The 25,039-nt window shown below is 41.3% G+C and overlaps 1 protein-coding gene across 1 annotated transcript; it reads right to left on the reverse strand.

The window, feature by feature from the left end:
- Positions 1–218: 218 nt before the first annotated feature.
- Positions 219–24,106, reverse strand: calb2a (calbindin 2a). Its single transcript, XM_086109772.1, has 11 exons — positions 23,853–24,106; positions 19,577–19,653; positions 19,405–19,494; positions 16,101–16,181; positions 12,070–12,126; positions 7,259–7,336; positions 6,447–6,502; positions 6,297–6,336; positions 6,128–6,181; positions 3,705–3,776; positions 219–703 (listed from the first exon to the last, which is right to left on the reverse strand). Exons 1-11 carry the CDS (start codon positions 23,941–23,943, stop codon positions 587–589), a joined length of 813 nt encoding a protein of 270 aa, XP_085965898.1. The 5' UTR covers positions 23,944–24,106; the 3' UTR covers positions 219–586.
- Between the last annotated feature and the right edge of the window lie 933 nt (positions 24,107–25,039).

Here is a 25,039-nt window from a genome sequence, read left to right on the forward strand (position 1 = left end):
ACAGCTCCACTGTGACACTTGTGTGCTTGTTTTAAGATAAGATAAGAAAACCTTTATTTATTTTTTATTTCATTTATTTTGTGCATGTATTTTTGTGCAATACAATTCTAAACAATCTCTGGCACTGTATAAGTAATAAATATGACAACGAGGGTACTAACAAACCCTGACTGTAAACTAAACAAGTGTCTGTCTAGACAAACATAGTTACATATGAATTCATGTTGAAGAGTTTTATTGGGATTTTGAGTTAACAGCATTGGCCAAAAACAAACATTGAAATTTAAATCATGACGTGGCGTCAAACGATTTCAAATTGAATGTTACTACGGCTTGCTGCATGGTTCAGAAAAGATCACATTAGGTTCGAGAGGTCAGGTTGCAGAAAACAAGGGGTAAATGGAGAAGAGCTATCGTGTGCCAATGGTTTACTTGTCATTTATTCGGAAGCAGCTTTAGGAGAAGATGGGAGGTCCAGCACATGCACCTGGTGTTTTGTTGCCAGGCAGCAGGAAGCGAGTGCGTAATTGAGAGAGCAGGGCAGGCAGAGCAGACATAATCATATAGAAGAAGAAAGGATCAGGAATCATTGAATTGGCTCCCTGCAGAGGATGATTTCAAGCTCTCCGCGGTAGAGCTTCCCTCCATCAGACAGGCTCATGATGCTCTGCTTGTAGTCTGTCAGGTTCTTCAGGTCTGCCTCCTGTAGGACAAGAGGTGGTGTGATAGGTAGCGTAGGACTGACTCAGGAAAGTAGAAGGTGCAAAAACTTGTCACCAGCTTTCAAAATTATTTCAATGAAGAACCTGTGGACTTATGAGCCGCAGCTACATGGCAGTGTAAAGTTGAAGTGAGATGCTGACATTGTATACTTGTCATATTAATGGTGGATCTGGGACTTAAGATTTGTTGTTTGATGTATTTCACAAAGATAATTGACACAACTGTAAATGTGTCTTATTGTGGACAACACAATAGAGTTAACAGAATTATGGTACACAGACATCTGCATGGGGGAAAAAAAGCATTTGCAGTCTTGTACAAGAAATGTAAGTGGTATCGATTAACTAGTCCCTCCAGGAATCTGCTAACTTCCCTCCAACCCAAACGCCAAATGCGGGATAAAACTCAGATCGGCGGGTGCTGTTAAAAACATACCAGCCAGTTTTGCCGGTGATGCATGAGGCAATTGTGTGAGTCAGACATACTTGTGGTGACTTTATTGTACCATGTCCGAAGACCAATAGAAAGAGAGACCAACGAAGGGGAAGTCCACAAAAGCGTCAGCGCAGATCAACTAAACGAAGAGTCTCCTTAGTGCAACACTTACATTAAGATTATGTTGTGCAAAAAAGGTGGCGTGACGTGTATAAGTTAACGAAGTTCCGAGTCTGATGAGCTTGGTGCCCCCTCCCACTCCAAGCCAAAGCCTACAGCGTGCTGACCTTCAGTATCATCATCAGGTGAGTTAACAATATAATATGCCTACTACCAACATTGACACATCTAACACCAAAACGGTGAGTCAACTCAAATGCAAATAACCGGCAAACACTTACATTATATGTACGGTACCAAGAGGGCGTGTGCTCTCAACTGCAGTAATAGGCACCACTGACTCCACAACAAGCACTTTGTAAATATAAACGGTACCTGCTGTTACTCTGAACTGGGTTACCAATTTGCTCTGCTTTTGTCTGTCTACACAGGAGCTTAGCTCATTAGCGGGAGCTTAGTATGGAGCCTACTCATTGACACTCATACAGTACATTAGTAGACAAGTTCAGAAGTGTTCATCCAAAAATAACTGGTTCGCATCTCCATTTAAACCAGGGGTGTCCACATTTTGGAGGGCCACATGAGAAAAAAATCAAAGGGCTGCTTGGCCAATTTTCAATTAACACTAAACTAATTAATCAGTGTGTGTGTGTGAAGCTATAATATAGTTATTTTTTTATTCTTTTATTTCATTTTTGTGAGAGATGAGAAGAAATGTTGGCCTGTTATCTTGCCTTGCCATTCTGTGTCGACGGAAAGCACTGTTGTACAATACCGACAAATGACACGGGCCGTGTCAAATGTTATTATCGAAACAAGGAATTTGAATTGTTCAATGCAAACGATGCCCAATCTTGTTTGACGCTGTTATGTTCTCAGTCATTTTTACCCCTGGTAGTGACTCTTACATTACCAATAAATACTGTGCCGTGATGCTGCATAAAGACGCTTAATAAGTCAATTGGCAGTGTGAATGCCAGTATTTCACACTCCAGTCGAGACTGTGACCAGTGCCAGAAACAAACACAGCTGTGTGAGGGAGGTATAATAGATAAGAACAGCAGCGCTGAAGTAAAAAAAATAAAAGAATGGCTCGTGGGAATTCTGATTGGCTGGTAACTTAAGAGAGTCACTCGCCATATCAACTGGTGTTCACAAAAGTTAATTTAGAACCCTGTTTACATGTAGTCTTCTTTCCGGCAGCTAGATTCCATCCATGGTCAGGTAGATAGGCGATTTTCACTGCAGGGCGTGATAGCCAACTTAGATTTTGTGAAATGCAATCTTTTTATGTACTCATTCACATTACAAAAACAAATGTGAACGTAACATGCCCGTGATATGAAACACATGCACATAAAGCACAACGTCGAGGGGCACGCATAAAAAGATGTTTTGTGTACAATTCACTGAGGGGACGGGCATAGAATAGGAATCGAGAGGGCCGAGGGAAGCACTTTAAAACGGTACGTGTGAGCTACGATAGTTAACAGGCTGCAAAAGTGCGTCGCATGCCTCCATGTCAGGCTGTTGCCCATCATGGCGTGCGTGTGTATGTGCGTGCGCATGCGCGGTAACGGGTCGATCGCGGGAGGTTGGTTGATCGAAAAATCAATCTTTAGTCCAAAAAGGTTGGGCACCCCTGGTCTAGTGCGTAGGGCCTCATCTTTTTATCTCATCTCCAAGGGCACACCTTCGCCTCAGCTTTGGTAGAAATGGGTCAACCAACTCGTGAAGTAGATGTTGACAGAAAACTAAAATAATAGAACATTTCTTGAGCAGCAGTTTGGTACCCCAGCACAGTATAAAGCTGGGCCCGCCAGGGCAGCTTCAGTCAAGACTGCCGCATGCATGCTCTAACACACACACACACACACACACACACACACACACACACACACACACACACACACACACACACACACACACACACACACACACACACGACACTAAGATGGCAAATTTTGAAAACGCAGAAAACTAAATAAATTCCCAAGCACATTCTGTTGTGGGCAAAACTAGCTCCCGTGGCCACTGGGAACATAGTATAAAATCAGTGGTCAAGGTTCTATGACAGCAATAGTTCCATTAATTGCTTTGACCAGAATCTGTTGTGTTTGATAGTTTCTATTGCACTTTTGTTGTCCACCGTAATTTTAATCATTCATATCTCAATAGATAAGAATCATCTCCGTTTTCTGTTATTTACCATTCACTGCAGGTGTATCAAGCAAGTGGAAAAAAGCATAATGGTGAGTTGTATTCAGGATAATCTATACTGTATATATTTTTTTAGTTACTTTGCCCATCTGTCAAAACATGATGATTTGAAAGCAAAATTGGGGATTAAAGGAGGTTGGGGAATGCTGCTGTCAAGTGCAAAACGTCAAAAGCAGATAAGGCCATGAACAAAACTCTTGCCTCACCGTCTTGTTTGTCAGGCAAAGGTCTCGTAGCAGGGCGTCCAACTCCTTCTCATCAATGTAGCCATTCCCATCCTAAAACAAGGAAGCAGAAACACAGGTGCTGCTTTAATCCTTACCTTCAATAATATTTTCAAATACATAATATGTCTGCTTAAGAACTGTTATTTGGGTAACTTCAGGATTTTTTTTTTATGACACTGAATGCGTAATAACATAATGCTCATTGTTTATTGAAAAAAATCGTCATGAATAAATGCAGAGGTGGGTGCGTCAGTAAATTGCGCCTGTCCATCATCCGCCCGGGACCGATTCATTCAGAAAACTGAATGAATCTGTATTTCCTTGGTTTACGAAGATGTTTTTGGAGTTTCTTGACTTAAATGTACCTGATAAAAGAGAACTTTGTACTTTCCTTTGAGGAGACATCTGGCCAAGCAGAGAGTCGTGAGAAATTCAAGTAATGTGTGTAGCACTCTGCCATCATTGCATGCCATCACGCACGCGAGACTTAATTTGGGGCTCTCGCTCTGAGCCTTGTTAGGGTTTAACGGACCAGACACACCGTGCTCTGTTCCAGAACCACTGGCAGCAGCAGTTTGTGCTCCTGAAGCAGTACTTAGATCAGGATGATGACACTCCATTTGTCCCCCAAACACGCAAACACTGTCATCGATTCACACTCCATCTTGAGTCTGACATGCAAGCACAAGCAGATGATGTTGGCTAACGGCTTCATCTTGGTCAAGTTAGATTTAGTGGACATTAAGTTGATCTTTTGTGTGATACGGACAAATTATTTTTTCTCCAGGGTTCATTTTAAAATGAACAGTCACCACTTTCCATCAAAAGTGAACTTGGAACTTTTTTTTGCACATCAAGTATGTGGTTTTATAGGTGAACCCATCATTATTTTGCTCCGCTTGATTGCACTGAAACACAGCGATGGTGCAATGCTGTGTAGGTCTACTTTCACTGACAACGGCCTCCCCTTATAATGTCAATAGAGTATTTTATAAATAAGAACACTAGAGAGAGACTACGCAGAAATTAATGTGTAGATCTGGTACGATACGTACTATTGGCTGAGGAGCAGAGTGCAAATAAACTCTAGAATAATAATTCCCCCACCAAGATGAACAATTCAGATCCCGCTGAAATATTTCTATGAACAATCATCATCATTTTCAACAGTTCTTTTTACCAGCTTTTATGTTCCCTAACTCATCACATTTATTTCTTGCAAACAATAGTTAAAGTGTCCCTGCGCTGGTCAGAAGGAATAATATACATGGTTTATCAAGAAAATATGCATCCAACGCGTTTTGGTTCCACTAGTTGTATTAAAGCAAGCTCATAATAGCTCGCAGGACGTTAACGCACGCACACATAGTTGCTCGTTCTTGGCTTCGGGGAGCGGGGCCATGACGGAGTGTCATTGAAAGATGAGTCTGAATAGCTCTTAGCTGCCGCAGGCAGTATCTGCTTGCACATGATTCTTGTCTATGAAAAAACGATCCTGACGAAATGCAAAGTGTATGGATGTCTCAATAACAAGCAGTAATTGGCCGTTTAAAAACAAACGTCATTCCAGTATTTCCAGATTCACACACACAAGTCCCACATCTATGTGTGATAACTGCATGTAGAAGAAGCGTACTGAAAGTGCCAAGGACTAAGCGATGCCTAAGAGGGGATCGAGTCTTTTCTGTTGCCGGTCCGTCGCTCTGGAATAACCTTCCGTCAAATGTAAGGCAAGTCCCGTCTCTGTCCATTTTTAAAACTCGTTTGAGGAAGCATCTTTATTCATTGGCTTTCGATCCAACATGAGATTGACACTGTTCAAGTGTTTTCTGGTGTCGACTGTATATGTGTTAGTAGTATTATTTTCATTGAGTGTTTTCACAATCATTGTAGTTGTGTTATCCATTCATCCATCGATTTTGCGAGCCGCTTAGCCTCACAAGGGTGGCGGGGGGGGGGGGGGGGGGGGTGCTGGAGCCGATCCCAGCCGTCTTCGGGCAGTAGCTGGGGGACACCGTGAACCGGTTGCCAGCTAATCGCACTGCACATAGAGGTGAACAACCATCCGCGCTCACATTCACACCTAGGGACAATTTTGAGTGTTCAATCAGCCTGCCATGCATGTTTTTGGGATGTGGGAGAAAACCGCAGGCCCGGGGAGAACATGCAAAATCCACACCCCGGTACCTCTGCACTGTGAGGTCGACGCGCGAACCACTGGACCACCGGGCCGCCAGTTGTGTTATATTTTATATGTAAAGTGCTTTGCTCTAGCTGCAGCTGTTGTGGAATGTGCTCTATAAATTAAGTTGTATTGTATTGTACCATTTTCATCCCAGGCACTTATTACATTGCTCGGTCCAGAAATACAGTACAATTTTAAATTTTGTTTCACAACCTACCTTGTCGTAATATGTAAAGATTGCATTGAACTGCTCACTAGTCAGCTTGACACCCTGTATAAATAAAAAGATGATTCAACTTTCATTTCGAGGTGACAATGAATAATCTAACTAATCAGCAAAAACCATCACAAAAGCTTTTGTCTATTTGTTATGTGCAGGACTCTACCTGGAATTTCAGCAGGAAATTCTCCTGAACAGGTAGAAGTCTGGGAGAGTGGTAGATTTAATCAATGGACTCAAATTTTCATTTATATCAAGATGCAGATAATGGGTTTCAATCTAAACATGACCAGAGGGAAATGAAATTGCACATTACCTCGCCATCTCTGAAAGGCCCAGTTTTCCGTCTCCATTCAGATCAAACATCCTGAGCTACAAAGCAAAGCAGCAATGGGAAGAAGCAGAGGTTAATGCAGTCGGTATGACAAAATGGTGAGCAATATCAAGATGGATAGCAGTTGAGTCTAACTTTTCAAACTGCATCTACAACTTTCCAAAAAACACCAGTAAAGGGACAACCTAATCGTTTCTTCAAGGTGAGTTGGGATTTTTTTCACATCAGTCTGAATTAACATCCGTATTTAAAAATTGCCATTGTATTTTATTTAAATGAAGCTGAAGAACATCTTCGATGGTTCTTACGCTACTTTCCAAATGCTGCACCCATTTCCGACGTTATTCTTATGCACATTCTTAAAGATTTACTGAAGTGAATCCATGTGTGATGTCAACCTGCTACAGCAAATCAGGTCAGGTCACCTCTGGGGCCTCCAAGAAGTAGCAGATGTTAGCACATCTGGCTTGTAAACACACAACCTGCAGGACACCAGCTGCCCAGACCGCTCAGGCACAAAATGGATGTCCCCGGAGTAAAATTATGTTTAAAAAAATTACGATAAAAAACATCAACCTTCATCAGACTGGACTTTTTGTGATTTTGTTATTTGTATTAATTCTAGTCTTCGAATAAAATTTAAAAAAACGAATGAGAAATGACAACCAAATTATATTTTATATCTTTCATCCTCCAAATTGTATTTAATAACTACCTTGTACAAGTTTAGGACACAAATATGTACACTGCGTAACGTGCTTGTGAGAGCTTTAGTACATGGGAAAGAGCCTTACTATGGTCTGTGTGTACTCATGAAGCTTGTGCTCGTCGTAGTTTCTGTTAGCCTTCTTCAAGAGGTCCGAGAGAAAGCCCTAAGCGCCCGCGCACACACACACACACACACACATGAAAGCAAATATATCATAACTGCAGAATCAGTGTAGAAAAATCATTTTCGTGAGAAGGGTCTTGAAATAATGTTTGGCCATATACATCTTCATAATCACATTAAAAGTGTTATTTAAAACCATCAGGGCGAGGTTAAAATGATATGAAACCGTATAAAATTGTAACAGGCAGTATATAACCTGGAATGTGCATTTTCACTGTTGATTCTTTGTGTTTTAAGAGTTTTGATGTGATGGGTGATGACCATACGTAACATGTAATAAATAATGAAAAAACACCCTGTTTAAATCAGCAAAGATATTCAACAAAAAGTCAAAAGTAACTTAAGTAGACTGTACATGTTATATTGACATAAAAAGGTATCAATGTGATGCATTACTGCAAAAGTTTACTTTTGGTACCACCCGCAGCCCATCCACATTTTCACATCTGATGCCTGTAAACTCCTTTGCATTTTTTTAAAAGCACTGAAGGACCCGCACCTCATTTGCACCTCGGAAATATGATCCCACAACGACAAACACAGCTTATGTAACCATGACGTGAACCTGCTTGCTCCCACAGTTGGGTACTTTGCTTAACAAAATTCAAGGAAATGTTTTCTAGAAGGTGGATGGTAGAAACAATGCAGATTGCTTTTTATTCTGAAAAAGAGAAAATATCATAAAAAGAAAATATTGTCTTCAGTCAAACATAATGTTCCTGTTCATCAAAAAATAAAGACAAAGTACCTCCAGACAGGAATCGAATGTCAAAATAAGGGGCGGTCTGGATTTTTTATCCAGGCATAAGAAGGGATTCATTTTTAAATCCTAAAATCTAATAACATTGATTGCATTGACATTTATGCCACTTTGTCCTAGTTGATCATGTAAAATGTATTTGCTATTGCATATAGCGGCAAATATAAAGCAATCCCACCTCACAAAAACAAAAACGCATAGGTACAGTACTTGTTTAAGAAACATTGCATAGCAAGCATGGCAGCTGCAGTTAATGAGAGCACAAGCACATTAGCGCGTCACATTTCTCAGGCCTTCATCCATTTTCTACAGCGATTGTCCTCAACTGACTTTGGGCTCGTGGCACGGTCGCAGCGGATCCCAAGGCTGTTATGCTGCAAATTATCCGGATAGAGGTGGATCCTACAAACGTAGACAAGGTTAAGATCTTGGCACCTAAAAAGTTTATTTACAAACAAAAGACCGACAAAGTCCAAATAATGACGCAGGTCAACAAAATAGGATAAAATGAGAGGAACAAAAAGCGCTTGCAAAAGGCAAGGGAAATACTAGCTTGTTTCAAAAGTACAAAAAATCTAATTCGAGAATAGTCTTACTACCAGTAAATAAAATGACGAGCTACAAGAAAACAGAAAACAACATAACGAGGCAAGAGAAAAACAAAGCAAAATCTGGAAACGTCAAGAAAATTGTACTTGGAATAAGGGCTTGAGCAAGGCTAATTATCTGATGCTAAATGGTCGGAGTAACAGTTCTTAAGTAGTCCGTGATCATGATGCGTGACTGATGAGAGACAGGTGAGCAGCTGCAATGAATGAGCCCACCTCAGCCACCTGCTGGAGGCTAACAGAACGGAATCATGACAGAGGCGCTTGTAGACAAACAATCTTTCCCATCTATGCACAGTTTGGAGTGTTCATTTGTAGGACTGGGAAGCGCTGAGAGCATACAACTCAAGTGGTACAATGTTGTGAGCGCTAAAGTACGACTGCCAGTCGAAATCGAACAAAAATTCACAGTCGACATGAGTCTTGGCAGGACTGTAAAACATAAGACGTTTGCTTCACATGAAAACTGGAGGAAAAAAAATACCAACAGATGTGTATAACTAAGTTCTCTTTAGCTAGGCTAGATATGTCATGTAATCAACAGTGGCCCAACTGAAAGACTGTATGCTTCAAATGCCCATGGAGATCGCTATGTCTTGGTTTTTTTGTTGTTGTTGTTTTTTTGTTTTTCAGCCAAAACATTGTTTTTACAGTGTGGGTATTGCAGCCAGGGTGAGTTCCAAAGCAACAGGTGGCCAGGCGGGGCGTGTTGGAGTGTTCAGAAAAAGATGACAATAATAATAATAACAATCATAATATTCACAGTGGGGCGGCCCAGTAGTCCAGTGGTTAGCACGTCGACTTCACAGTGCAGAGGTACCGGGTTCAATTCCAGCTCCAGCCTCCCTGTGTGGAGTTTGCATGTTCTCCCCGGGCCTGCATGGGTTTTCTCCGGGTACTCCGGTTTCCTCCCACATTCCAAAAACATGCATGGCAGGCTGATTGAACGCTCTAAATTGTCCCTAGGTGTGAATGTGAGCGTGGATGGTTGTTCGTCTCTGTGTGCCCTGCGATTGGCTGGCAACCGATTCGGGGTGTCCCCCGCCTACTGCCCGAAGACAGCTGGGATAGGCTCCAGCACCCCCCGCGACCCTAGTGAGGATCAAGCGGTTCGGAAAATGGATGGATGGAATATTCACAGTGTTTCATCCAAAAAGAATGGATATAAGTTGACAAGATGCCAATCGGTTGTCACCAACAACGATGGACAGACTGGGCTGGCCGAATAATGATTGCCCACTACTATGAATATATTTGCAATTAAAGCCTAACAAGGAATTGGTGTCCTGACTTATTGTTTTGCGTTAATTTAGAAGATGGCGGCACGTTACCGTTATGCAGAGTATGACCAATTATTTTAGTGGCTGGCTTAACTTGGCTGGCCTGACCGCTGTCCGGCATGTGCCAAACGAGAAACTCCTTCGCAAACGGCGACACTTGTTTTGTGGATTTTGGTTTTGGTTAGTTTTGGATTGGATTGGATAAAACTTTATTGTCAAATGTACTGTATGTGTAACATATAACATACAGCACAGATGAAATTTCTTCCCTCTCAACGTTTTGTCATGTTTTCCTTGTGTCCAGTGTGTCCCTTGTTAGGTTGGTGTGTTCACCTGTGTTTGTCAAAACGGTCCCTCCACATAGCTCCCTCAGCCACTTATGTTTAGTCCAAGTATTAATCCAAGTACTTGTTTGATTTTTGTTCTCTTTTCATATTGAATTACCGGTATTATTTTTATTTTTTAAGAGCCTATTTGCCTCGCCAACCCTGCTTCCCGGCATTTGGGTCCTCATCCCATACCAACCACACGACACAACTAAGTTTTCAAAAGGGCCATGTGAGAAACTGAAACGGTTTCTGAGGGCCGTACCAACATGATAACCCCAAATATGTTAAATATGTACTCATTGTCTTTTTATGTAAAGCGGTAAATTGTATTATTTAATAAGCTGTCGCTTTTGTAGATATGGTCAGCAGGCAGGGGACACCCTGAACTGGTTGCCAGCCAATCGCGCGGCACACAGAGACAAACAACCATCCGCGCTCACACTCACACCTAGGGACAATTTAGAGTGTTCAATCAGCCTGCCATGCATATTTTTGGAATGTAGGAGGAAACCAGAGTACCCGGACAAAACCCACGCAGGAAGGTTAGAGCCAGAATCGAACCCTGCACCTCTGTACTCTGAGTCGGACGTGCACGGTACCGCCTAATTCATCTCTAAAGAGTCCATGTTTCTTTCTATATATTTAAGATAAACCACTATTAGCCATTCTTTGGACTCCTCAATGATTATCAGGGCAAATCATCCCTCCATCATGCAAGAAATGAATGTTGATAACATGAGGATCACAGTTGGTATTGCTGCAATTAGTTAAAAGATAGTTGCCAGAATGGGCGGAAAAATCACTAAATACAGCGACAATATCTCTAAGTTGGAAACAGTGAAGAACATTCGCTGCTTGTGTTTGCACTGCAAACACCAAAATAAAAGCAGTGCATGCTTTACTGACCCCACGGATGGGCTGGTTGTGGACGGCTGGTCTGACTTTGCCCAGGTGTTAATTAAAAATGAGCACTAAACAACAACCTGTGATGCCCATTTGAAAACCACACCAAAATTGTTCCATGCAGCCCAACACACACACACGCGCGCACACACACACACTCACACACACACACACTCCTTGATAAGCACCCACATCTGATATCATTCTAACGGCCAAATTATGAGTCTCCTAACACAAATAAAAGTGGCCGATTGTTTCATGAACGTGCTTTACTGTCTTTTTATTAGTGTGCCCCAGTTAAGAGCGATACAGTAACATAACAGAAACCACTAAAAATGAATACAAATACAACACAGAGTTGATTATTCGTTGGCCCAAGAGGGAAGCAAAAAAAAAAAACCAAGTCAAATAATCCAGAAAAACAGATCAACAAAGAAAATGTAAAGAAATGATAAACAAATTTTCCAAAGTCACAATTGGTTAACTTTTACATTTTTTTCACAAAATAACTGGGTCAGTCCTTATGTGTTGGAGTTACCTTTACAAATTATTGACCAATAAAAAGTGAGGTTTATGAAAGTATGAGGAATCCGCCCCACGCCATCAATATGTACAGTATAAGATGAAAGGGTTATTCCAGTTTAGGCTGAATGCTGTGCTTGGAAGATTGAATGGACGATGGGAGAAGAAAAGTCAAAATGAAAAATTAGAATTCATGACCATCCATGAGTTAATAAACGTGTTCTTGTTATGGTTGCAAGTGTGTTTAATGCCTTTGCCGACATTAAAGGTGCCATCCTTTGGTAATTTTAGTAGTAAAATTAAATTCAAACCTTCAATTCATTGCCTTCAATGTAGCCACTGCGGTCTGTATCATATCGTCGCCATGCCTGAAAGAAAGGGGGAAAACAAAACAAAAAATGCATTGAGTTTATTACGTTGCTCCCAAGATTTTGTTTAAAGCCCAGTAGTTTGTGTTACAGTACAGGCTGTGAATAGACATTGTTCCAACAGGAAAAAGAAAAACTCCCATTCACCATAATACACAGACAAAGAAGGCAAAGGACATAAGGTTACAAGCAAGACAAAGTCAGGCAGTCATTTAAATGAATGCTTTAATCTCGTCGCTGTCCATGTCCGAAGAAGGACTCCTTGTCAAAGATGGATTGTCCTCCCCCCTTTCTCATCTCCTCTCGTCCCCATCGTTCCACTTCTCATTTGCTCGGCCCTGCAGAGGAGCTCGCAGTGGTGTGATCCATTATACATGCCCCTGAAAATAGAAGGTCCTGCTTTCTCCCTGTAACCCTTTAAAATCTCTTTGCTCACTTCCTTCCACACACATCCTTCAACAAACACTGTTCAATCCTCCTTTCTTGTTTTATGTCCTCAAACTCTGGCTCTCAGCTTCCCATTGACATTTCATTAAGTTTCCTCTGTGACTGTTTGCAGTCGTCCATCCTTGCATCCTCCAGATATTCTCCTTTCGTTGCCCCCCTTCTCTCATTTCATTATTTCCTTTGAATGACACTGGGGAGAAGGACACATTTTCCCCTGCATGCAATTGGTTCATAACTGACTCCATTCTTTTGTTGCTGCCAAGCTAACACAAAATCTGCCCTATTCTTATCTTCAGCAGGGATTGGGGAGACTAAATTATTTCATATTCCATGTAGCTTTCAACGCTCTGAGGACAGCGTTGTGTAACTTCGACAATCATTCATTATTCATCCTGCACATAGCAACAAATGACTTTTGCCAAATTTGGGATTATTAAAGAGCAAGTTTGAAGTCATTTCAAAAACAATGCCAAAAGCAGTCTTTCTATGTCACAAGTAATTCAATATTCCACCAATTCATCGTTTCCCCCCCACTGATATCCTGGTGAGCGACAAACCCGGAAATATGACGTCATTCAAAGAACAACAATGGCACAGCTCAATGGAGAAAGTGTACAAATCGATTGGGAAAGCAACGTTTCAAGCTTATCCGTGGGGATCCAGGCGTTTGAAGAGTTGGAGGAAGAGGAGGTAGTGGGCAAGATGTATATTGGACCTTACATGTACGAGCCACATGCTCAGGATACGGAAAATGTTCAAGTTCAAGTCAACTTTATTGTCAAATGTGCTACATGTGCAACATACAGCACAGATGAAATTACTTTCCTCTCGACCACAGGAGAGAGAGGTTGAGCACGAATAGCCGGACATGGAGTGGAGACGAGGCCCATCGGGATTGGAAGAATGGTAAAATGGATAGGCTGTGGTTATTAGCCTAGCGCTATAGTTTGCAATTCGCTGTGTGCACGATGGGATGACTGATTTGGTACATGTATTCCCGCGAGCACTGAGAGGACACGTTGTATTGTCAACTGTTTGCCTGAATGTGAACAGCGCATCGCCACACAGCGCCGAGGCATTTCGGATAAATCAATAACAATGACAAAGAGCGGTTAACGGGACAATCAAAAATGCGGTACAATGGTTGACTGGCGAAAGGGCGTTCTTTAAGTGACGTCACTTGCTGGAGATTGCAGAACAAAAGCAATTTCGTTGTTAAATGCGTTACGATGGGTGGAATTACGAACCTGGGTGGGTTGCATTAAAAAATTAACGAAATTTTGCTTAAAATTGTTTTAGCTATTGCTCAAAAGATGGCTAGCCAAGTTTACTTTGCATTTGACCTTTACATAGATTTCTTTCTTTCAAGACATTTGCAACAAACAAATATTTCCTGAAATGACTGCATTCAATTACCGTATGTTAGCACGTCATTGAGAACGACTGTTAACCCTGGAGAACCCAAGAACCTTTTTCTTCTTTGGAAAATGATCAATTATACATTAAATGACGGCTATATGTTCACTGAACACCAAAATATGTTTTTTTTTTCAAATATTCAATGCTTTAATCCTAATTTAGGATTGGGGCCAAATCTGACCCTTTGGGATTTAAGGGGAGCATTTGAGTAGTAGAATTAATAGGGGCCAAATTTGACCCCGTGGGTTCTCCAGGGTTTTAAAGAATGCTATTGCTGTGCTAATAATGTTTTGCATCCAGCCACTGATGGCTCCAGTCACATGGTTCATCCACCAGAATTTGCATTTCCTTCTTTACATATTTGAATCCGATACCTGACCGGAACTGCATTCGCGATATACACAAAACAGCATTTGTTTGCTGTCGTCACGTTTTGCGTGATGGTAGTTGTAGGACCCCAAAAAGCAGGGAGGCAGGGAGGAGCAGGGTGGATTGACCAAAATGTATTTAACAAAAAAACACACACAGCAGTACAATGGAAAAAAATACAAAGTCGAAGTACTCCAAAAAAATGCCTGGAAACCATTAGTATCAAACCAAACTATAACAGGAAACAAAACATGACAGGAGCACACGTATGCTCACATACTCACAGCTCACAAAGACCCAAAAAAGACTGACAGAAACTCAGGGAACTAAATACAAGCTAAGTGACGAGAAAACTAGAAACACCTGGACAACACACAAAGGGTTGAGGGACCTAATTGGTTACACACAAGGAACACATGAGGAATCAAAACCAAACGTAACCAGATTGAAACATAACAGCTGTGCTTGATAACCCTGCCTGAAGTCTTTGCATCAAACAATACATCAACCAAGAACCATTTTTCCAATTAACATAAATATCAAAATCTGAATAGCCAAATCCCATCAGCTTGCATTCCTGATTTAATGGTGGTTATTTTCAGGCAAGAACTGTAAAAAGGGTGCTATACTGTCATGAAAAGGTGATGCTGCCCTTGCAATTTAGGGGTGATATAAAGTAATTTCTTTCTGTTAAAGCTGAACACGTCGGGGTTGTTATTGAAAATTATTATTGATTTGGCTCAGGACAGTTTGCAGGCAAAGTCTCCCAATCTCCAGGCGAAGGTCCTCTCAACTAGGCTGCATTCAGACTGCGAGCCCATATGATTCAAATCAGATTCCTTCTCAAATCCAATTTTTTTAGGGCTGACTATCCACACTGATTTTCGCGAGTGTCTAAATTGGATTAGACCCTGTTCAGACTGAGCCACATTAGTGACCCATCTGAGAGGTTGCTGTGTTGTAACGACATCGGAACGGAGGCGTCATCCAACACGTGTTGAGTTTGACGTCTATATAATTATGACAGCGGCATCATACGAAATACATTTCTAAATGGACTTGTTTCTATACATGGCCTCGAGCTTTGCTTGTATCTCCTCAGACCCATAAGGCAATGCAGTCCCACCTGTGTCCAGGCCCTGCAGTTTTCAATTTTTTCGATGTAATCCATTCTTCACTGCCCCGCACTTCGATTGGCGCTCTCTGCTCTGACGCATTGGGTCTTGCGTCGCTTAGCTTGATGTCACGGACAGCCAAAACCGATTGGTGTGTGTGGAGCTGTTTGGACTGAGACGCATCCTGTCCAAATGGGAAATGAAACTACCTCTCGAATGTGGTTATAATCCATCTTGTAGAAATCGGATTTCATGTGATTTATGACTGTTGGACTAAAAAGAGCAATCTAGTTTCAATCTGGATGCATTAAAAATTGGATTTTGGCTGACAGCCTGAACAATAGTAACTCTCATTCAGGGACACATTATAGATTGATTTCCATTTTCCTCAATTACTACTTATTTGTTTGATTTGATAAAAGTGCTTTACAATAAATTTGGTACTTTTATATGTTGCGTTGCATGACATACACACAGCACATCCATCCATACAGCAAAGTTGCTTGTTGACAAATACATAGAAAGCCTTTCATGTCAAAAATAAGCCTTTGAAACATGTCTTGTTGAGGAGATAATACTAAATAAAAACAATTTCAGTTAAAACACAAAAAACAAAATGCCTACCTCCATGAACTCAGCACTGGAGCTGACAAATTGTCTGAAGAAGAGCAAGAAGTTCTCTTCAGTGGGAAGAATCTGGGCCAGCTACAGAGATAGAATGACAGAAAAACGGGAGAGATGAAAACAAAAGATTGCGACCCTCTTTAGTGAGACCAGCTATGGAACTTTTTGACTGTAAAGTTGTAAATAGATAAGTCTCACACAAATAATATACTTTAACATCCAAAAACCCAAGATAGATATTTTTTATTCAAGTTTTTGTACGTTCAAATGTTTTGTATGTTCTTAAAGGAATCATGAAACATTTGAAAAGGCATGAGACTTGGTTTTGTTTCAGAATTTTCCGTCGATTGGCGGTCCAAATCCGTTTAGAGCATTTCTGCGGGGCTGTTCTTGGCGTTATGGTCCAGGGACAGAGGAGCGAGTGACCCGAGCGACAAGCAGATTGTTAAGCAATTCAAGAGTGGGGTTCTGTTCAGAGATTTATGACCCCTTGATTGTGTTGGTGTTTGAACAAAGTTTTTTTTTTGTACCTCATGAGAGGTGAGTGGCATTCCCAGTGGCATTCCCATTTTTTGTGTCATGTTCATTTATTGAGTCCTTCTGCTATTACCGATATACGTGCACTACCGTTAGCTTTAGCTGCCACAAAATTGCCCTGGTAATACCTGTTTATCTCATTGATACATCCATCCATTTTCCGATCCGCTTATCCTCACATGGGTTGCGGGGCGTGCTGGAGCCAATCCCAGCTGTCTTCGAGCAATAGGTGGGAGACACCCTGAACTGGTTGTCAGCCAATTGCAGGTGTAGCTCATTTAATGTGCCTTATATCTGTTTGGCATTAGCAGCATCCAAATTTTGGTCACTCCCTCAACCTCTTCCAACCCGCTGTGGCTCAAGGAGGTCGCCCTTCGCACCCAAGGTCACCAAGTAAACTGTCAATCTCATCCCTGTTTAACTTTGTTGTCTGAATGCTTCGTGTTCAGTACTTTGTATGCAAAGGTGATTGTTTTAAAGTGCTCTACAAATACATTTTAGTTGAATTGAGTCCCAATTTCCATATTTTGTCACCATTTATTCAAAACTGAGTTGTTTGTTGAACAATAAGTTGACACCTGCCTGAACGGAGATGCAGGCAAAGTCTCAGTCTTAGTTCTACTTGACCTGAGCACTGCCTTTGACACATTCAGCCAAGTGATCTTGTTACAGAGGTCTGAACACCGGGTGGGAATATCTGGTCATGCTCTAAATTGGTCTAAAGCCTATCTCAAGAACAAGACGTACTTTGTTGAAATTGGTGGTTGTGACTCAGACCTAATGGACATGATCTGTGTGGTTCCACAGGGCGCAATCCTGGGACCCCCATTGCCCAATCTATACCTGCTTCCTTTGGGCAGCAATAAAGAGGCCTATCACACCTATGCTTGACACTTCGATCTGCGTGTCAATGACGGCAGGTCAACATGGGCCTGTAGATTCACTCTGGCACTGCATCAATTAGGTCAGTGTTTGGGTGGAAAACAATTTTCTCCAGAGAAGACAAAACTGGCATAATTGTCACTGGCACACAGAAAAAAGGAGAAAGTTATCAGTCACCCGGAGATGCTCTAAAACTGAATCAAATTAAAAACCCAGGGCGAATGTTAGACTTGAACCTGAATTTTAACAACAAAACTCAACTTCAAATATAACTTAAAAGAGCCATCAGAAGGTAAATTAGAAACAAGTAAATTAACATATTTATTTATATCGCGCTTTCTCAACAGCAGCAGCTGTGACAAAGCACTTTACAGAACAGTTAACATAAAATAAAATAATACGATGTTATGGTAATATAACAAAACACTAAAGACATGGACAGTTATACAATCATAACCTTACACCAGCATACGCCCTGTTGTTTGAAGCAGTTGTAGATGAAAGAGGAGAGAATCAAAGTGTCCTTTCACCAGTGGATCAAAGACGTCATGCTCAAAATGTGCACACGTATGCTACACGTTAAGTTTGAAAGTAAACAAGAAGTTGTAGCGTCCAATGACGAAAAAAGAGATTTGTTCACTGCTGCTGTCCCATGTAAATCCGCTTCCATTATAAGTGCCGACTCTCAGTTCTAAATATGCACCCGCGCTGCATGCCGACACTCCTTTCTCCTCATCCTCAGCTCCAGCAGCCATCCATCCAGCCGCACCGACACCGAGTGTCCAACAGCGCCGACATGTCCGCTGAGCAAAATGAGGCTGCGAAAAATGCTGCCCATTCTAGGCCCAAAAAAACACAAGTGCCTCGGGCTGTCAAGCAGCGACAATCAAATATCGCCGACATTCCTCTCCATCAAAATCAGTGCTGGTACACGCGTACTGCTGAGAAGGCACAACCACCAAGCACAGATTCTTCTTCCACAAATGTCGTGGCCAAAATGCTGAAAAAGTCAAGGTTTTGTATGTTGGCCATCAACATTGGCAACACAACAAACCCATTCAACCAGAAGTCCACCCACGAAAGTGATAAAGCAGACAGAGTCATCACGATCGCCGCTGCAAACCAATAACTAGTGATGTGCTCCACGGGTCGAATCCCTGAAGCGTGTGCCGAGTAATCTCGATGAGTGGTTCATGAATGGGGAGTCGAAGCGCGTGTTGATGACGTCAGTGGTGACGTTTGAAGCCCCGTGAAGGGGGTGTACCACGTGACTGATTCAGGAAATGATACGATAGGTTCGTGTTGTTCGAAATAAAAGCGACAAAGAAACGCTATGGATTCCCCTTCACATTTTGTGGTTTCGGGTCCCTAATTGTAACACAGAACAATTCATGTATAAACACTCCTCAAATACATATTATGATGTGTTCAGAGCAAGATTTAGGCTTCACTGCTTTATGGGGCTTCATTTTGCCATCACTACCAATAACCACTGAACCACTGGACCAAATAAGCAAACAATGGTGTCATCTTTTGATCATCCACATTTGCAAGTAGTGTTTATGTTTACGCCATATGTAGCATCATAAGTGAAATATGATCATGTTTCCATTACATTTGAGGCATCTTCATTATTCCTGAGGGGGAAATTTGTTTTATTTTGTTTTTTGAATACCGGCTAAAACTTTCAAGACTGGATAGTATTTAACTGTGTTATTCTTTATTGTATTGAATTGTATTGTTAAAAAAAAGGTTGCTGACCACTAGTCTAAACATTCACTTCTGGAGCATTTCCCCAACATGTAATGTTTCATCTATACATGCCATATTAGTTTTTCACTGCAAAGTTTTATGCAGAATAACAAGCATCCACCCAGTGTCTTACCTCTGACATCTCAATTCTTCCATCTTTGTTCTTGTCAAACTTCTGCATGAAGTCATTCATCTTTTCTCTGAATGTTGGGTTTGAAGGGTCCTACAAACATAGCATTCATAATTAAGAAAAAATCAAATGTGAGGGACTGTGTACAATGTGTCTGAGTGCCTACTTGACTCACCACGCCAGCTCCCCTGCGGGCGGTTTCCAGCTCCCGAAAAAAATTCTCCAACTCCTTCCCTTCGATATAACCATTGCCTTTTAAGGGAAAAGCACATAAATAACAAGATACATTCAAGTATTATCGTCCCTTTCATACCACATGAGTTCTGTTATTAAAATATGAACCTATTTTCCACATCCATGAGTTTTATGTCATGAAAGCATGTCGGGGCAACGTTCCTATCAAAGGCTTCGAAATTAAGACGGCAGTACATAATTTCTCAGCCGATTTTCACATGCCATCAAAACAGAGCATATAAAAAGAAAGCCAAAGAACATTTTACATCTGTTAAAGGTTGTTTGGAGTTCCATTGTCGTAATTGTATGGAGCCCAAGATTCTGGCATCTTTTTTTCCCCGGTTTGCTTGCTGTGCATATGTGTGTGATTGAGTAACGGTGTTGTGTGTGTGTGTGTGTGTGTGTGTGTGTGTGTGTGTGTTAGAGAGAGAGAGAGATAGAAACAGAAAGAGAGAGAGAGACTGTTTTCGCTTTACTTTATATCACCAGCCAAGTCAGAAGCAAGCAGACGGAGGAAAATCACACACACACACACACACACACACACACACACACACACACACACACACACACACACACACACACACACACACAGGCAGTCATTGACCAATGTAACACAACACTCAAATGAATAGAAAAAAAGTTTACTTACTGGCTCTACCGGTATATATCATACAAACAGAAATGGAAGCGAGCTGAGGAAGCTAATTTTGGTTAATAGTCTGAGGCGTGCAAGGCACAACTACCATCACTTTGGTCACTTGAACATCAAAGGTCTGCTTCATATTGAAGAGAACTCCGAGATTCTGGGCTTCCATCGGCATGGACCACAATCTCTTGTTTAACTACTCAATACTTGAGCTAGTCAACCTATGTATAGAATGTCTATTAATCCAAAATGATACATGCAAATGCCATATTTCAAGTAATTCTTGAGTCATATCTTGACTTTGTGTAATGTCAAATCAATGACAGTCATGCATTCAGGGAGAATCCTAAAAACAAACATTGTCCAAATGCTTTGGACCACACTGTATGCTTTTCATGAAAACGGCTTTCCATTTATGCTAATTCATCTTCTGCACAGATCTGTCCAAGAGTGTCCATTAAGTCTCATGTGTGCATCTTGGTATCGATCCAAAGACGAGCCTTTCACCAGTGGCACTCTTCCTCCCCTTCTGGCTCAATAGATTAACTTATTAAATCACATAATGCAAAAGTGGTGACTGCTCATACTCAGGGGCTTTTATGGAAAATCAACTTCTAATATTTTAATGATTGATAGGTAGGGCTGTCTTATTACAAGAGGCATCGAAGTCATCAGTGAGTGGAGTGGCGAATCAGACAATGGGGAGAACGTGGGGAACCTGTTATCTTTTCATATCTGGGAAGTTTATGAGGTAAAAGAGTCTCAATGTTTATAAAACCTCTAACGACTTCATTATTTGCTTTTTTTTTCTCATCTCGGGGAATTTGTGTCTTAGCTGTGGTCCATCACTGTAGCTGGAGTTTATCAATCCGTTCTCTTCCATGTTATTCTGTCGGGTCATTGGAGCCATTTGTCTCTCGCAGTTGAATTTGGGCATGAGCCCCCAAAACACTCTGGATGGTCATCAGTCAATCCCTGAGCAGCCGTACTTTTCGTTGGGCCTTATTTTTACTTTGAGTGGGCTGCTCCCAGGAAAACAGCCATTCAGAGAGCAAACAATGGTGCCCTTTTCACCAAAGTATATGTGAACGTGTGCTAACATATTTTTATCCAGCCCGTCGAATAACTGGACAGATGGCTCCAAACTGCTTCTATAAAGCCCTGGAAGGCAGACCTGACACATTCCACATTAACAAAGATTATTATGCCATCTACTTCCTCTCTTCTTCCTTAAACTTAATCATCTCACTCGCTCATCTTCTCCTCCAATCTACTGACATTTAGCGGCTTTGTTCGACGCACCGACATTTTCGGTGTGTGCGTGCGTGAGTGTGGGGGCATGTATGTGCTCCTTAGTGATGTTATCACAACTCATAAATGCTTGCTCCTGCTGCTTCCATAAGTAGGACAGCCTCCCTGCTATGAGGCATCTCTCCTGTAGGTCTTACTGACATTTAGTTCTCTGGGGAGAAATGACCTCAGAGACAATTAGCCCAAGTGCATTGTGATTAGATACAAGGGAAGTGGCATAAGATGTCAATAGATTTTCTTGAAGTTATTTCTCCAGGGTGTTTAATTGAAAGAAAGAATAAACCCATATCTCACTGTGCCATATATGCATATGTTTTGTGTTCAAGTCTGCGTATAGACATTCCCAAGACGTACATTAAAGACTTTCTGGTTTATCTCAGAGCTGCACTGTACCATATGTTGCATGGTAATTAGACTGTCAGCTGGTGCAAACTACTGTATAGTGAGATCTCTTTTCAATGACTTTCACTCCATACACTTCTCAAAGAAGTTATATAATCTCTGCAGATGAAAAGGAGACGGCAGATAATGCATTAATGGTTGACTTCAAATATTTTTTTAGATCGTTTAATTAAATGTTGAATAAAGACCTTTTTTTTACAGCACTAGGAAATAGTACTAACTTTATTGTTTTACTTCAGTCATTTCAACATAGTGGGGAAAAAAATTGAAAAGCCAATATTCAGTTATAAATTAGGGTTCAAGTGGTTACAGTGTTGTGCAATTTAGTTTTTCTTTTAACTTTGCTTTACTTTTGCTTGAGTTTATTCTTCTAAAACACTCTGCACAGTGAGACAAATAAATACCGGTATATTTAAAATTTATGTCAAGAGCACTTGTTATTCAAAGGAACTTTCAGTCCAGCAATTTCAAATGCATGTTCACAGTGTGGGTGAGTTTGATTAATATTCGAGATTTCACAGCCAGTTTAACAAAAAAGTGTTGACAACAAATAGTCTATAATTAGCAGGAGAAAATGCAGGTGCTTTTTTTTAAAGCTTTGAGGGGAATGAATTAAAAATGCCCGACCGAGACAGCAGAGAAAGATGAGAAGGACGCAGCACAGAGGAGCTGCAAGACGCAGGCGCAATCCAGAAGAGATTTGATCCTGCGCCAACAGGGGAATATCAGTGGTTTCATCATATCTGAATGCATCGCCTCCTTGTGTATTTTTAGCTCCAAACTCTGTGATGTTTGCTCCATCTGAGCAAACAAATTAGCGCTCCTGTCTTTCTGCTGAGCAAGAAGACGCTCCCAGTAATGAGGGCAATACTCACACACTGCAGCCAAATGTGTTGATGCACTGGACGCATTTGATTAGCAAAGTAGCGTGTTGCAAAGTACAATATGTAAAAACGAAAAAAAAAAAAGATTTCCAAAACCAAACAAGCGGTGATGCTGATCAGTAAACTCCAAGCAAGCTGAACAGCTCCTCATTCATCCTTCATTTCTCTGTGGAATAACTTCCAGTACATGAGCAGGCGTCGTCAAAATTTAGGATCAATACGCAACATAATTTTTAACCCCCCCCCCCCCCCACACACACACACACAATATAGGTGATAATGTATCCGTTGTCCAATTGATCACAAACACACATGGAAGAAGGCTGAAGTTCTATAGTGATGAATTCCGAGATTGATAATTCCATGCTGGATCAATAAAACCTATTGTATTTTTTTTTAAACTGCATAAAAATGTCACTCGACCCTGCACTTATTGACAAAACGTCGACAAGCATGATCATAACTAGAAAAGGAACCCCATTGCATCAGCATCACTCAAAAGTATTCAGTTTCGTCTTGAATGATCATTTGAAATCTACATTGCACACAAATCAAATCTAATGGGAGTTTAAATGGTTGTTGAAAAGCATGCTGCTTTTTGTGAAATGTTATTATGCAGCAGTTGCGCGTCAAGTGTCGAGCATATGCATCATTATCGAATAGACCCCCCAACACGTTCGTCACTCAAATGAGCATTATCCGATTATATCTGTGTTGAAATAAAATAAAATAAAACAACGCACAGAGCACACGCTTTGACCAATTGTGATTCATGAAACAAATTCCTACGCCGACTGATTGAGAAGCCTACAAGTTATACAGTACTGTATACTCACGCCCTTCTTTCGTTCCGTAACGTTATGATGTGTTTACATTTTTCGCGCCTTCGAATGCATCGTTAATCACCCTTTTAATCGTCAGCAATTGACGCCAAATACAAAAGGACACAACTTGGACAAAAACGGCCTCACCGTCAGCATCAAAGTGCTTCCAGATGTCGAGGAACTGGGACGCTGTGACTTCGGCCAGGTGGAGGTGAGGAGGCTTTGCTTTGTTTGCCATGATGCTGTGCGCGGGTGGTACACGTCTCAAATCCGGTGCTAACTTTTCCGTGGCTCTTGTCAGACTCACAGTGGCGCGACCCTCGCACGCTCGCTGCTTTTTAACTCTATTCTGACCGCTAGGGGCGCATTTCGCACCTACACCATCTCATCTCATCCGTTCTCCGAGCGTGCGCTCAGCGCGTCTCGTTGTGTTTTACTGCGGTCGCGCATCTGTATGTGTGTGCCTTCGTGCGCGCCTGAGTTTTTTTCACGTGCGCGTGTGCACATCTAAGAAGTGCCTGCCAGGGCTTTGCCAATGTGCGTAAGGCTTCACAGACATTAATTACAGCTCACACACTAATCACATTTCCCACATTGCCTCCAGCAAGCACTAGTGATTAGCCCACATAATAAATGTAAATTCTGAAGAAAAGAAAAAAAATCGTTTTCATTTTTGTGCGCTGTACAGTATGGCTGGTAAAGCGATGGGGGAAGAAAGCAATGTAATCTATATTCATTTCACTCATTTTACCGCTTGTGACGAACCACAGTGCATCCGTTTCAAGAAACATTCTCTTTGTGTTGGATACAACCTGTGAAAGACATGCATGCCTTCTCTTGAATATAGTATAATTACCACGCATATTTGTGACGTTGACAAAAAAGATGAATGAGGTCTGCAAGCTACATTGTCTCTGTTCCTTCAATTACTTTATTGGGGTGAAACTACAGTTGAAAAGGTGTCTTGAGGCTCTATTTATTGTATCTGTCTCTCTAATAGCTTCACATGTTGTACATAGCACTAATTTATTGTTTTACACTTGACATCTGGATAAACAGATGTTTCTAAAAAAAAAAGATGATACCCCATTTAGTTTCATGACTCCTCAGAAACATGGCATAGTAACAATACAGTAGAGGAAGCTACAGTAACTAACCACTTTTGACCGTGGCACTAGTCATGCGCGTATAAGAGTAAAAACACTGATCTGAAGGAACAGTCCTACTATGCTGCATTTTGGTCAGACGTATGTCACGTGAAGGTTATCATCTTGATACCGAGCCACAATGATTTCTAAACCCATTAAACCACAACCACATTTTCCCCACCAATT

This window comes from Hippocampus guttulatus, chromosome 4 (assembly GCF_054856545.1).
Source record: "Hippocampus guttulatus isolate MCC_2025c chromosome 4, RoL_Hgut_1.0, whole genome shotgun sequence".
Classification (NCBI taxonomy): domain Eukaryota; kingdom Metazoa; phylum Chordata; class Actinopteri; order Syngnathiformes; family Syngnathidae; genus Hippocampus; species Hippocampus guttulatus.

Coding starts and splice junctions, on each gene's coding strand:
- calb2a (XM_086109772.1), bottom strand. CDS start 23,943: ATGGCAAACAAAGCAAAGCCTCCTCACCTCCACCTGGCCGAAGTCACA. Junction 16,182..19,404: donor GAAGAATTGAGATGTCAGAG/GTAAGACACTGG, acceptor CTATCTCTGTAG/CTGGCCCAGATTCTTCCCAC. Junction 3,777..6,127: donor TCTTTACATATTACGACAAG/GTAGGTTGTGAA, acceptor TCCTTGTTTTAG/GATGGGAATGGCTACATTGA.